The sequence below is a fragment of the Rhinolophus hipposideros genome, assembly GCF_964194185.1.
Source record: "Rhinolophus hipposideros genome assembly, chromosome: 8".
Classification (NCBI taxonomy): Eukaryota; Metazoa; Chordata; class Mammalia; order Chiroptera; family Rhinolophidae; genus Rhinolophus; species Rhinolophus hipposideros.
The window spans coordinates 47,995,432-48,010,628 of record NC_138054.1 but is presented as its reverse complement, the minus strand read 5'-3'; the positions used below and the strand labels follow the sequence as shown (position 1 = coordinate 48,010,628).

The 15,197-nt window shown below is 39.5% G+C and overlaps 1 protein-coding gene across 3 annotated transcripts in view; it reads left to right on the top strand.

The window, feature by feature from the left end:
• DNAJC6 (DnaJ heat shock protein family (Hsp40) member C6) overlaps window positions 1–15,197 on the top strand; it is a 121,327-nt gene that overhangs the window by 1,973 nt on the left and 104,157 nt on the right. The window contains exon 1 of one of the 3 annotated variants that reach the window (XM_081056008.1): window positions 7,091–7,287. The exons of the other annotated variants lie outside the window; for them this stretch is intronic. Coding sequence (XP_080912134.1) covers window positions 7,266–7,287 — 22 coding nt within the window. The 5' untranslated portion in view covers window positions 7,091–7,265. Of the gene's footprint in view, window positions 1–7,090; window positions 7,288–15,197 lie in introns of those variants that run through there. 3 annotated transcript variants of the gene reach the window in all.

Sequence of the window (15,197 nt, the reverse complement as noted above, 5' to 3'; positions counted from 1 at the left end):
TTCCTGAATGCACCAATTAAATTCCTACCCCACTGGCATCAAGAACTTGCTGAAACTTAGTAGGGCTGAAGTCTGAGCACCCTTTCTTTAGGTTGCCTGAGTAGTTCAATAGATTGGAAATTGCAACAAGTATTCCTCGAATGATAATTATATGTCTAGTGCTGTTTCAGGTGTTGTGTGAATGTCTACCAAAGAGGAATAAATAGATATTGCCATTGTACTAAATTAGGTTAGAATAAGTTTCCTACTTTTATAAATTTTAAAACCAGTTCTATACTGCATACACAGCCATCCTCTCCTTTCTTCTCTGTTCCTCTCACTGAGTTCACCCATTGCTCATGAGTTCACACATCTCTCCTTTTTTAGATAGGATCTCGGTTGCTCACTGGGTTTCTCTATTTCCCCTTCCCCTGTACAACCTGGGGGTAAGGTCATTATAATGTCTTATGTATACGATACTTTACAGTTTACAGAGTAGGTCAACTACAAGCTCTTGTTTAGATCTTGACAGCACCACTGGAAGGAGGGAGGGAAGGTGGTGTTTATTTCCCCCATGTACAGATGAGGAAGATGACACGAGACAGATGTCTTGCAGGAGGTCAGATGACTGGCGAGTGGCAGACTTAGGTCTGCGTACCCACACAGCACCCTTTCTGCCACATCTCCCTGCGCAAAGTAAACATGTTCCAAGATCCATACTCATGGAGGGGAGAAGTAAAATTAGTACATATCATGCAATGAAAGAAATCCATATTCCAATTTTATTTGACTTTTTTTTTTAAAGGTACCCTGATTTTTCATGAGGATGGCAATATCACTGGGGCATCTACAATCATATGCTTTGGGGTCAAACAGACTATGATTTCAATTTGCCCCTAATTAGTGACACACTAATAAGCTGTGTGATCTTGGGCAGGGTGCTAAATCTTTCTAAAGCTCATGTATCTATCATATGTAAAGTAAGGATGATAATTCTAGTGCCATAAAGTTGCTGTGATGATTAAATGAGTTAATGCGTATAAAATGCCTGATACAAGGTGGTAGTTATTATTTTTATTAATAGTAGCCCAGATCTTCCACCATATGATCATACCCCAAATATGGTTACGTTGTGGAGCTGGAAAGTTAAGTGAGCTGCGGGGGGAAAAAATCATAGCTGGAAGCTCCTTCAGGGCAGCTCTCTCTGGACCAACCAGAAGGCTCTCCGCATCAATATCCTTTTTCCCACCCGTTGTTTTTTTTTTCACCAGAAGGCTGCACGTGAGAAATAACATACCTTCTGGGGACTCCTGGCATCTTTTCAGCCTAACAGCATCCCGAATGTAGCAGATATTCAATTAAACATGCTTGTAATGAATGAATCCTCTAGGAGATACACACGTCTCCAAAGAGAATGAGTCTAAAATTTACAGTCTGAGCACCTGTGACAGTAAATATAGGATAAATACATAGAAGGACAGTAATTGGGTTAAAAGGTACATGTTTCTTTAATTTTGAAACGTATTCCTAAGTAGACCTCAGTATATTTGAGCTAACTTAGTTCCCATCAGTAATGTGTGAGATTCCTGATTCCTTACTTCCTTGCTAATACTGAGTAATGTCAGACTTTTTAATTTGATGGGCTTGCCAATTTGATGGGCGTGAAATGGTACTGCATGGTTGTTTTATACTGAATTTCCTTGAAGAATAATGAAGTTGAAGATTTTTCACATGAATATCAACCATATGTGATCCTCTTTGAAATGCCTGTTCATGTCTTTTCCCATTTTTTTTACTTGGCAATGGTTTTTTATTATTATTTTTCTTATCCATTTATAGGAGTTCTTTACATATTCTGGATACTAATCATTTGTTGGCTTATATGTCCAAACAACTTTAAAAAATATAGCTAACCATGCAAGTGGTTCTAAAGGGGAATATGAGCAAGCTGTGCCCAGTGGAAATTAACCCCTCGCGTGCTTCCATCCTTTCTGAAGGTCTGTAGTTTTGCCAAATATCAAAGCTTTTAGGTTATAGAAAAAGGAGCAAATCGCTAGTGGAAACGTTTTATGAGCAGTAGACTGGCTTAGCCTTTGAAGTGATGGTAGAAAACAGGTCCTGAGTTCCTCTCATTAGAAATGACCTCCTCCGGACCCTGGTGGGGTGAAGAGCCCTTTCCAGAGCTGCGATATTCCCTGGGAAGACACATACGGAACTGGAGTCAGTTTCTGTCACAGTAACTTTTCCTGGAAAGCAAAGACAATGCTTTCCAGGAAAAGTTATTTGGAGAAGAGGATGGAACACTTGCCAGGTGATCTGTGGTTTCATCCCTCGCTGCCATTTTCTAGCATATACCTCTAAAAACAAATCACATTGCATAGAAATAATGAGCACTACCCAGGGATATTGGAAAGAGCAAGTGAGATCATAAATATGAAAGGCTATGTAAGTACAAGGTGTATTTTCTAGGCTCTTAAGGACACTTCCAGAGTCGGAAACCTTTATTGACCTACAGTCATTAGGCCCTATTCCTTCTCTTACCGACCACCTGTTCTGCATACAGGTGCATGATTGTACAGCAGTAATTCTCCCAGAGTAGTGTCTAGACCGGCAATATCTACAGCAGCATGAACTTGTTGGCAATACAAATTCTTGGCCTTCCCAGAGAGGTGCTGAATTAGGAAATCTGGAGGTGGGGCTCCGCAATCTGTGTTTTAACAAGTCCTGCAGTAATTGATTTGTACTAAAAGTTTGAGACCACTGGCCCCGTAGGATGTGCCAAGACTTGGGAGTCAGCAGATGTGGGCTTTAAATCTGAACTCTTCCATTTGCCAGCTTGTGACATGAGTAAGTTCCTGAATCCCTCTAGGGCATCCAAGCTCTCATCAGTGAAAGGAAGATGATATCTTCTCCCTCTTGGGGTTGTTGTGAGAAGTAAATAACAGGAAGGAATTCTGCTACTTTTTAGCTATGTTTCCTTTGGAAAGTCACCTTGTCTCTTTCAGCCTTATTTTTCTCATCTAAAAATATGGAATGGCAAGAGTTAACATGTATGCCCTGCTTACTATGTGCCAGCCACTGTCCTAAACCTGTACATATTTTAATTTTATTTCTTACGGTAACCGTGTTTTACAATCTCTGTTTTACAAATGAGAAAAAGCACAGAGGTTAAGGAACGTCTCCCAAGTTACACAGCTAGTAAGCTGGAATTCAGTTCAAACCCATGCAGTGTGCTCTGAAAGCTCTTGCTTTAAAAGATGATGGTTGGCAAATAATAAGGTCTCAATTAATATATGACGATGATGAGAAGATTGCCTGGCACACAGTAGGTACTTCATATATTAATTCTCTGGCCTTGAGGCCTGGCTTCATGAGCGTTTACCAAGGTTTTCTTACAGTCATGCTGCCCTCTTCTGCGTTGACCCTAATCCCAAACCTCCACCCCCTTGTAGGCAGTTTTGTTCTCACATCTTTCATGGCCACTTGAATGCTCTGAGCAAACCAGAGTCTTGGCTGGATGGAGGAAGTCTTGGCTTGACTGAATGTGGTGGTGGAGGGTGAAGCTGTCCTCCTGTTACCCCACCCTGACGTGTTTTGAGGATCAATGACTAAGCCTGAAGAGGTTCCAGGCTAGTGGTTGAAAGGTCATTAGGTCTGCCTCATTTGGGACATAGCCTCCTAGTTTCTTCTTCTCTCAAATTTCCAAGGAAATGGAAAAGCTTTTTTTTTTTTTTTTTTTTGCTCAGTTTTACTTCAGAGTAAAATTTACAGCTGGGAAGTTTAGCCCACAATATTACAGCAGTGTTTTTTCTTTGTTTTGCTAGGACAATAAAAAGCCTTATTCTCTTTCAATTTAGGGCCCCACTCATTGTTCCTGAAAATTCTCTTTGGTTTTGCTCTCAAAATGGCCTCCCTTGCTGGGCATGACTCACCAATCTAGTGACTCAGAAGTGGCATCTAACAAGACAAGGACTGTTCAGAGCTGTGAAGGGACTTGGTTGCCAGTGGAGCCTGCCTGAAGCTTCCCCTAAACCCAGTTACTGAGATGAACCATCATTTCCATTAATACAGGTTTATAAAGGTCCATGAATACAGGTTTATAAAGGTCCATGGTACCAGTTTATTTGAAGTATGGGGTCTGCCAGAGACACTGCCTTGTTCTGGAAAGCTCCAATGCTTGAGTCCATCCTTGTCCCTCTACTGGGTATGGCCTTAAGATTTACTGTGGGGCAAGACCAAGCTTTTGAAAATTCACCTGACACTGCTTGGAATGGCCACTGAATTAGGAGTTATCGGGCTTCTGTAAATATAGTGACAGGACAAAAAAGTAAAGTCTCTTTTTATGTGAAGAGGTCTTCACACCTCTTTCAACTTAATTTTTAAAATAAACTACCAATTAAGGGTAGATAGAGAGATGTATCAGTTATGCAATAAGAGAAATATAGCAAAATGTACTTGAAGATGGAGTATGGAGTTCAATCATGCTGTTCTTCCAACTTTTCTTGTTTGAAACTTAGGTAAAATGCAGGTACCCTTAAAAGTGACCACCCTCTTAAATAAAAATTACTTTTGTTTTAATATAAATGACAGCCCTTCTCCCACTTCCTCACTTCTCCCAGCCTTATGGTATTTTTTCCTGGGAAGCTTGCTTGATTAAAAAGGGTCTGGAGAGAGGCTGGTAGGGGGTGAACTACTTCTTTAAGCCGAGGGCTTTGTATTATTCCTGATATGTAATTCTCACAATAGCCCTACAGGCCAGTTATTATTTTTTGCATTTTATGAGGAAACTGAGCCACAAAGGGGTGAACATGACCCAAGTCACAAGGTACTAATATTAGTCTTAACAGCATTTATAGAGCCCTTACTTTATGTGTCAGGCTGTATGCTATGTACTTTACATGTAGTAACTTGTTTGGGCCTCACCCAACTCTAGGAGATGGGTACCTTTATTATCTGCATCTTAAAGATCAGAAAATGGAGATTAAAGAGGTACAAGAACGTGTCTCAGCTTACTCTAGGGGCCAGTACATGGCAGAGCCCATGTTTGAACCCAGTTTCTGCTGCTTCAGAGCCCTGCCCCACTCTTCAGACCCAGGCCTTGGCGTTCCTCTGCCTAATTCAGTACATCGGCATACCTTGTGGAGCCCTCTTGTCCTGAGACCATAGCTCTTTGAGGACAGCAAATGTTTTGTTCAGCACTGTCATTCCCAGTGTTCAGAGCAGTGCCTGGTACAATGAATATTTATTGAATGAAAGTGCACGAGTAGTGGCTTCTCACCACCTGCTTCTTCCCTTACCCTCTCAGCCACTAATGGTGTTCCTACGAGGTACATTTTGACTGTCTTGGACTTGGTCCTTGGAAACAGAGAGGCGTGTTTCTTTCAGGTGATTTATGAGTTAACGTGGCTCATTTGGTAGCCACTGAATGAAGGCAGATTTTCCTCATTGGTCTTACATTGTCCAAGAGGAAGAGAAAGGTATTATCCATTTCCAAGGAAAGAGGGGAGCAAAAACCAATACTTAAAATTTCCCCGAAATCTCAGGGACTTTAAATTGTGGCAGCTAGAAGTCAACTCCAGGACCCCCTAGTGGCCATGACAGCTTTCACTCTACAGCTGTTTGACTCCTGGGTTGGAGGACCGAGCCTGTGAACACTAGCAATTAGTTCTCTTAAGTGTCCAAGCATGTTGATGATTGTACCTCACATTTATGTAGGGCTTAGTTTACAAAGTACTGCATCTGTGCTTCCTTTTGATCTTCTGAACAGCCCAGTATATACACAGGGCAGGTGTGATTAGCCCCACTTTACAGATGAGGAAACTGGTACCAGAGAGGCTAAGTCACTCGCCTTACACCACTCAGTTAATCGTGGTAGAGATAGGTCTTCAACCCTCTTGTCTCACCTCTTACTCCAGCAAATTTTCCATGTCAACAATGCATTTAACCCACCATTTTCTGGGCATGAGAGCAATAGGTAGGTGTTAGTCTTCTCCCAACTTAGTGAGGTGCTGGATTGGGTCGGTGAATCTTTTTGGATACCAGTTTACCAATCAGTCTAATGGGGGGATAAACACCAACCATCAGTGAGTGTACTTGAAGGAGAGGAGTTTGTGAGAGTTCCAAACTTAAAAAACAACTTGGGAGTGAAGATGTTTGGAAGGGACTGGGTTGATCCTGGCCAATTTTCCATAAAATAAACATCATCTCCCCTGACCACTCTTATCTAAAATGCACCTCTGTTATCTCACAACCATGCTTCATTTTTCTTCACAGCATTCACTGATATTTATTATAGGTTTACATTTGTTGATTGTCTGAATCCTCCCACCAGAATGTATGTAATAGCCGTTAGAGCAGGGGCTTGGTCTGTTTTCTGCATTCCTGAATCCTTAACAAGTAGAATAGTGCCTGGCAGAAATACCATATGAGGAAGGAAGGCAGGAAAGAAGGGAGGTAGGCAGGGAAGAAGGAATCTGAGCTGCTTGAAAGTAAGCTTGAATTAGATGATTGGAAGATTTACTTGAATGTTCCTTGTCCTGTAACAGAGGGGTCTCATGGTCTGGTTGCTTCATACCCATTTCTGGATCAGCCACTCAGTGGCTTAAAACCAGTCATTAAAGCCTCCTTGAGTATCAGCTTACACCTGGATGAAATGGGTTCATGGCCTGTGTCCATGCAGCAATCACAGGTCATTGTATTGTACTTTATGCCTCTGTATTGTAACCGTCTTTGAGCAGCCTGAGGACTGAAGGATGGTCCCCCTCACTGTTATATCCCCAGTACTTAGCACAGAGCCTGGGCCACAGAGAGGTAAAAGAAAGGTTTGTTGAATGAATAAACGAATGAATATATAAGAGGGAACAAAGCACAGGGTTCTTAATCCCCCGCCAAAGTTAAGGTCTCCATTTGAAAATAAGCCTGGTGCGTGGCAGAGACATTCCCCGTTCAACTTGAACCAAATCTCTCCAGAGACCAGGAGGTGCTATAGAGTTGGTTCTCGGGCCTAAAGGAAGGAAAGGCATGCCTAAGCTCCAGATCCAGTTCCATGCCGTGTTTTGGAATTTGTGTTTACGTCTGCCTTCATCCCCACATCCTTTCTGCTCCAGCATAAGCAAAATTATAACCCCGCACACTGACTTGCATGCAATTATCAGAGCCCCGGTACATCTCCGTTGAGGGACTTCGCCCCAAGACCTCTGACTTACTGTGAATGACAAATCAAAAGTCAGGGTTGCAGAATCAGCCGGACTTTCCTGCTCATTTGCAGCAGAGGGAGGAAGGAGAGAATGAAAGATTCTGAAAATAAAGGTAAGGGGCTGACTGCAGAGGGAGACTAAAAGGTGCAAGGGAGGAGATGGTACTGGACAGGCATGGTTAGCTTGTATTAATGACCGATTTAGGATTACTGTCACATAGGATTTAAAAATTCTAGTTATATAATAAACCTGACTTTTTTTTTTTAAATGACTGGCTTCTGGTTTCCAAATATTGTATCATTCAATTTTCCATTTTTATGCTACGAAACATACCCATATTTTTGCATTCTTCATTTACTCCTCACTGGGTAACACATCTTTCCATTTCACAGATTTCCTTATGATAGCTATCACGATTTTAGTAATTTTATGTTGGGAGTGTTCACAATAGTTAATTATTATGTTACGTTTTCAATGCATTATTGGAATTGGAATATCTGAAATACTTCGGACTTACACAGTTTGGGTTCTCAAGAAAAGCTTTGACTGAGAATCCCCTACCGGACATTAATCTTTTGAGGACGACTCAGTGGGGAGCCATCACTGACCTTCAGAACTGTTTATCTTGCAGAGAAATATTCGGATGTAAAGTTCCCCCCGCCCTTTCTGCCAAGCCTCCACCCCCTAGATCCCTGATACATTAACACTCTCCCTCTCTCTCCCGCCCGCCATCACTCTTAATTCCTTTGGAGGGTGGAGGAGCGAAACGGATTTAAATGAAAACCCAGGAAAGGAAAGGGCTCCTGAAAATGAGCCAACCAAATTTTAAGTTCAACCACAAGGATCCTGGAGGATTCTGGGGTTTTAAATTCCGAGGCTCTTTAAATTTTCTGCCGCAGTTGGGGGAGGAGCGATAGAGCCCACGGTCTCAGCAGGCTCCACGTGTTCCCAGATCCTATTTCCAGGAGGGAGCCCTTTCCGTGTGCTGGTCCAGCTCCTGGTCCGGTTACTGGAGGAAGGCAGCGTGGGGTCAGGCTCCCGGGGAAGGCTCCCGGGTGGCCACCAGGGCAGAGGGCGCCAGCTCCGCTCCTCAGTGCCCCGCAGCTGCTTGCTGAGAGCTAATTTTAGGGTTTGCCTGTTCCCCTTCCCCCCGCATCCCCCGCAGGCTTTTACCGTTCTCACCCCGGAGGCACTGCGCATCAGTTTGCACCCCACCCTGTCTTGTCCGTGTGCTCTGCGTAAGGAGGCCCCAGCACTTTGCCCTTGGGCACCCGGGCTTGGGTGCGCAGGTGGAGTCTGGCAAGCAGCGCCGGGGAAGGTTACTCGCGCCCGAGTTAACTTGTTTAGGTGATCCGTGCAACAACACAAGCCCCAAGCCGCCTCCTATCTGTGCGCCACGGGGTGGGGGTGGGGGTGGGGGTGGGGGTGGGGGTGGGGGTGGGTGGGTGGGAGCGAAAGTGAGTGGGGTGAGGGGGTAGAGGGTGGGGGCGGCTTCCCCAGACCAGTCTCAGCCTCTCAGTCTTGGTGTTTATGATTCCCACTTGATAATGGGCAATGATTTTTATTCCACATTAAAAAAAGACAAAAGAAAAAAAAAGAAAACCAAATAAACCACACACAGCCTGATGCCAGTGGAGAGACTGGTATTTCCATCTACCAAGCTCTTTGTAATGAAGGTTCTTAAGCTACCCCACTGTCTATAATTGAGGCTTTAAAAGGGGCCAGCATAGCTGGGGTTGATAGTATTAACATCTAATAGGTTCTAGATCATTCATATTGACATACTGATCTTTGTGGTTTTGATGTTTAGATTTCAATTAAGCTCCCTTAGCAGGGAAGAAAACAGCTATGCATGGGCCTGATAAGTGGAAAGAGGGCTTATCCACTGCTGTTTCTAAGCCAGCCTTCTGTGGACAAATAAAACCTGTGTATATAGTCAAAGTATTTTAAATGAAATCGAGGACAGTGTTGACTTTTCCTGTGTTGTTTTTAGTGGCTGGAGAAAAGGTTTCTGGGAAGAAAAAAATGTGCTTATATGCCATGTCATGCTAGGCCAGGGGCACGATTTCGAGAAAGTTAAAACTGCCTGAATTGGAGGTTCAGGTTAAGGTTAATATTCACTGTAGTTTGGAATCGAAACACTCCTAGTTTCTCAGCACGTTTTAAGCTTTAAATTCCTAGCTGCTTTTTTGAGGGTAGTTGGGGTTTAGAATTTTTGTTTCACTATGTTTTGGAAAGAGCCTTTGGTTGGGAGTCAGAATAGTTAGGTTCTAGCTTGTTCTGCCAGAAACTCATTAGTGACCTAGGATTTCATTTCTTTAGATGTCAGTTTCCTTATCTCGAAAATGGAGAAATGTTAAGACCTAGATCACTGTTCTTCAGATTGTGGTGGTAAGAAAGCCATTTAGTGAGTCTCAAGCAACATTTAAAAAGATGAAATTGAATAGAAAATGTCAGAAGCCATTGCACATGGTAAGGATAAATACTGTTGTCTGAAATTTGTTTCGGGTATCTGTTTTTGTAGGTAGGTATGGGCTGTATTGATGTCAGTTACTATTTCTCATTGTGAATTCTAGTCAAAAGAGTTTGAAGAAACGGAAATAAATCAAAGCTTCAGTAATTTGGTTTTCAACAAGCCTGAAATGCTGTTTTATATGCATGTCCATTTTTGTTTATAAGGAGAATATCAATAGTTTTTTTCACATTTTCAAAGGTTTAGACCCCACATAGGTTATACATTATTGTATTTCTTCGAAGTTCCTTCCAAGCTAATTTCTTACAGATCAAAGAATCCTTTCAGGGCTGGGAAGTAGTTAAATGTTGAGAGAGATGGAGTATGCTACAGGGACGATGGGGGTGTGTAAGGTGGGGGTGGGTATGTATGTGCATGTTGGAGAGGTGTAACCATGGTAACCAGACCATAAGATCTATTTGAATACGTGTACACTAAAAATTAGAGTCTTTGTGCTGAGAAGTACTACAGACGACTGTTAAAATGTTGTGAATTGTTTGGAAGTCAACTCTCCTTGCAAAGACTGAAAAAGAGCCAGATAAAATTTAAAGAAGTCGATAGGGGCAAATAAATACTCAGGATGTTAGTAAGAGAAACTGAATTTTTATAAGCTACCATCATATGACTAGTATTCAGTAAATAGTGAATTGTGGTTTAATAAATGCTGTTCTTTCTTTTCCCTATTACTGGTATATCTTGTCTTAAGGCAGTCTGGTGAAGCTTTTAAATACAAGAGACATTGTATAACATTTAACCAGCATATCTCAAAATGCTTTGCAAGGCAGAAAAAAAAATGTATGAGGCAACTAAGAAGAAAATAGTTGAATGAATTAATAAGTAGGTAATAGCAAACATGACAACTAATTATAATAATAACAACCCTAGCTCCTGTTTAATGAACAGCTATTAGTATGTGTAAAGCTGTCTGCAGGGGCTGTACATATTGTCACAACACTGCAAGATAGGGGGTATTTTACATGTAAAAAAATGGATTAAGAATTTTGTACAGGGTTGCATAGCTAATAAGTGGCAGAGCCAAGATTCAAACCCAGGTCATTTTACCTCCTAATCCATTCATTCACATGATAGGCAAGAGCTTGAGAATAAGTGGCATGGCAAAGTTGCAGTTTTTAGTAACATTTTCAATATCGTTTATTATTAGAACTAATTTACTTACTGTAAAAGGGAAATGTGAACCTTAGAAAATGATGGCTTTTGACTAATTTTCTAGATGGTGTTTATTTGAAAAGTAGACATTTTTAACTCTTAAGTTCAGCTCCAGATTTTCCTTTTATTTAGTAAGTTCTCTGATTGTTTATGTAACAAGGTTTTAGAAGCAGAGATATCAAAGGACAGGAGTGGAGAATTTGGGTGGAAATTTTTTTTTTCTACAAGAGTTCAGGGCAAATAGGTCTCTTTTCAGCTTTTCTGTTATTTTTTCTGTATTTTATCTAAAAATAGCAAACATGACATTTTGTGAGCAAATGAAGTTATGCATAACATATTTTAATGTTAAACTAGGATCAGAGCATTGGTCTATGCTAGTGGTTCCTGAAATAATTTGATTTTGTATTAAAATTTATTAAAGAATCTGATTGGGAGTTGGAATATAGTCAGGTGTAGACTTTTAGGTCCTAAGTATTAAAGGGACTCTGGTGTCCATCACCCCAGTCTGTAAGTCAAAATAAAATAAGTCTGAGGAGATCTAAAAATGTTGTGTTTTTTCTTAATCGTCATGACTACTATGATACTTTTAGAGAACTCAGATTCTTTCCAGGACTTTCGTTGTTTCTTTTGACTGGGTGGATTGAGGAAATGGTATTTTGACTGGGGTGATCTGTTAAGTGGTTGGGTGATTTTTCGGATTTCAGGGCTAGCATGTGATAAAGCTGGGCTTGCATCTTGGTTTGCCAGTGGTTCTCAAATGGGCATGGTGCTGCTTCCTGCAGGACACACTGGAAATACACGAGGGGTTCTAGAAGTGTTCACGGGGCAGAAACCAGAAAAGCTAGCTGTGCTGCATTGTTCTGGACTGTTTTGTCCCATGATAAATTACCCCATGTCTTGTGCAACTTTCAGATGTTTTGCTGAAGAGGTAAGTGAAAACCCTCTATACTTTTCCGAGCATAGAACATAAATTGGTTTTACATATACACTGAAATTCCCAGGATTAAACATGCTATGTAAATTGAGGGAAGATTGTAGTTAATTTTGTTCAGAACCCAAAGCGACATTACTTGTATTAGAGACTCCAATGCAATGCACTTGTCTCATTCAATCTACATACAGATACACACATCTGACTATTATGACCTCAGTACAATCCTGCTTGATCATTTACATATTGAAATCCATATGGTTTTATTATGAGTAACTTTCATTTTTTACATTATAGTTGGTCCCTTATTTATCTTTTTGTTTAATTTTGTGTTAGGTAGGTTATTTTATCTTTGAATTTCATTTTGAGATACTAAACAGAACTACAAAAAATGTTTTATATTTACGTATATTTGTATTGCTGAGAGTGTATAAAAGGATTTCATTTTGGCTTTCTTAATATTTTAAAAGAATTTGAGCCAACATTAAAGCTTTTGGAGATTGTATATTCAATTCTATATTTCTCGTTCCTTAAAAAAAATTAGAACTATCTACAACGATGAGATTGAGCTAAACATAAATTGCAGGTGTAGGGGTTGTAAATCTTCTAAAACATTTTGTCTGGTAATTATTTTTTTATACTACTGTACTGGCACTTTAAAATTTCATTTTCTAATTGTTGCTAGGATATAGAAATATAGTTGATTTCCTTTGTTGAACTTATTTCAGTGACTTTGCTGAATTCTTTTATTGATTTTAATTGTGTTTTGATTTTTGGGGAGTTTACTATGTAGGCAGTTAGTTTTCTGTGAATACTGTCAGTTTTACATCTCCCTTTCAAATCCTTATGCTTTTTAAACCTTGCCTTACTGTAATAAGATTTCTCTCACAACATTGAATGGAAATGGTGACTGTGAGTATTCTTACTTTGTTTCTCATCTCAGGAAAAGCTATCCATCTTTCACCGTTAAGTACAATATTTGATGTAAGATTTATGTTGATACTTTTTATTGGATTAAGAAAGTTATCTATTCCTACTGTGCTAAGTTTTTTGAATCATGAATTGGTGCTGAGTTTTACCAAATGTTTATCTATATTGCGATGATCATTTGTTCTATTTTATTCTGTTAATATGATGAATTACATTGAATTTTAACTGTTAAACCAACATTGCATTTCTGGAATAAGCTCAACTCAATTGTAACATGTTGGCTTGCTAGTATTTTCTTGCAGACTATCTTTGTTCATGAGAGATATTAACCTGTAATTTTTTATTGTTGTGATGCCTTTGCCAGGTTTTGATATCAAGGTTTTGCTGAACTTACAGAACAAGTTAGGAAGTATTTCTTCTTTTTCTATTCCCCAGCAGAGTTTTATAAGATTGGAATTATTCTTTAAATGTCTGGAATAATATGCTGGTGAAACTATTTGGGCTTGGAAATTTTGTTGTGGGAAGGTTTTAAAATATGGATTCATTTATTTTAGCAGGTATAGATCTCTTCTAATTTCCTTTTTTTGTGTGACTTAGGAAGCAGTGTTTTTCTAGGAATTTGTTCATTTCATCTGAATTTTCAAATTTATTGGCATAAGGTTCTCTTTATGTCCTCTTAGGATCTAGTTACTATCTGTAGGTTGTGTGGTCTTCTCCCTGTTTTCTATTCCTAATGTGACCTTTCTCTTTCATACTGTTAACTTTCACTTTTTTCTTTGTATATTGCCAAAGTTTTCTTAATTCTATTAATCTTTATAAACAGCTAGCTTTTTTTTTAACTTGGTCTTTTTTGTGCTTTTTTTTAACATTATGTATTTTTTTATTTCTTTAGTTCCTACTATTATACTCTGGTTCTAGTTTTCTGAAATTTTTTTCTACTTTTTTGAAGTGGAAACCTATATCTGATTTTCAGTGTTTTTTTTTTTTTTGTAACAAATATTTTCATTGAAGGCTGTAAATTTTCTTCTAAGCATAGCTTTAGCTACATCCTGCACGTTTCGTTATCATTTAGTTTAAAATACTCTATAATTTCCATTGGGATTTCTTTTCTTTTCTTTTTTTTTTTTGATATACTGTGTTATATAGAAATGTACTTCTTAATCTCTAAGCAGTTGGGGAGTTTCCAAGTTTCCAGTTATCTTTTTGCTATTGATTTCTAGCTTACTTTTACTTTGGGTAGAGAACTTTTACACTGCCCCACATATTCTTTACTTTATTTTCTGTACTTTTAGTCCTTTTTTCTTTTTCTCAGTTTATTTTTTTGCTATCTTAGGGCTCACCAGTTCTCTTTGCTGTTCCTAATTTATTATCACACAATCTGTTAATTACTTGGTTTCATTTTGTATTTTGCAGTTTTAGAATTTTTATTAGATTATTTAAAAATAGATATTCCATCTTGTCAATTATTTCTTCAAATATATTAACCACAGTCATTTTAACGGCCATATTTATAATGACAGTCAGAGTCACTTGTCAGTCTATTGATGTTTTCTGTTTTTCTTCTTGATCCCCTTTCTTCATATGCCTGGCAATCTTTTATTAAAAATGTCCAACATTGTGTGTGAAAATCTTCTGGATGATGTCATCTCCCTCCTGAGAGTATTTACCTTATTCTCTGCCACAGAAGAAAGGAGATCAGTAAAGCCTGATCAGACACTGTAAATAAGGCCATTCTGCAGACTTTTAAGGTTTGGCTTGCTTTTGGGTTTCCCTAATCCTAGGCCCCCAGGAGTACTGAGTGAGAGCCTGAGATGTTTCTCATGGCAGGCCCTAAAGTCCAATTTTTGTCTTCCTAGATTCTGAGTTTGCTGAAAACTCTACTCTGCAAAATGTTCATTCTTTTCCATCTCCTATCTCCTTGGCTTGTGAGTCCTGTACTCTGTGCAACTCAGTTAGCAATACTTCAAGGAGAAAGCACGTATCAGACTCACTTCTCTGACCCGCTCTAGGATGTGCCTTTCTAGAGTCCTGAGCTCCACTTTTTGTCTTTGCAGCCGTGTAAGAGTGTCTAAAGTTCTGTCTCTTAGCAGCTGACCTCTGCCTGGCTTCTCAACTTCTTGCCCCATGCCAAGAATTGGCAAATAACCTACTGGAGAAAAATGGGCTTTCAGAAAAATAGGCTTACCTCAGTGAGCCTCTCTCATCTCTCTAAGACCTGGCTCCTCAAATCCTGACGAATCAGTTAGGTCTCTTATTACTTCAAACAGATGTTTTGGTATTTTATCTGGCTTTTCTAATTGCCCTCAGCATAACAATCCACTCTATTATAACTGGAAGTTGAATAAGACAGTGGTTTTTTTTTTTTTTTTTAAATGTGGACTATATTAACAAATTAAAGCAGCAGAGCAAAAAACTAAGATACCAATGACATTTTAAACATCTTATATACATAATAAAGGGTGTATACAGTTGATTTCTAGTT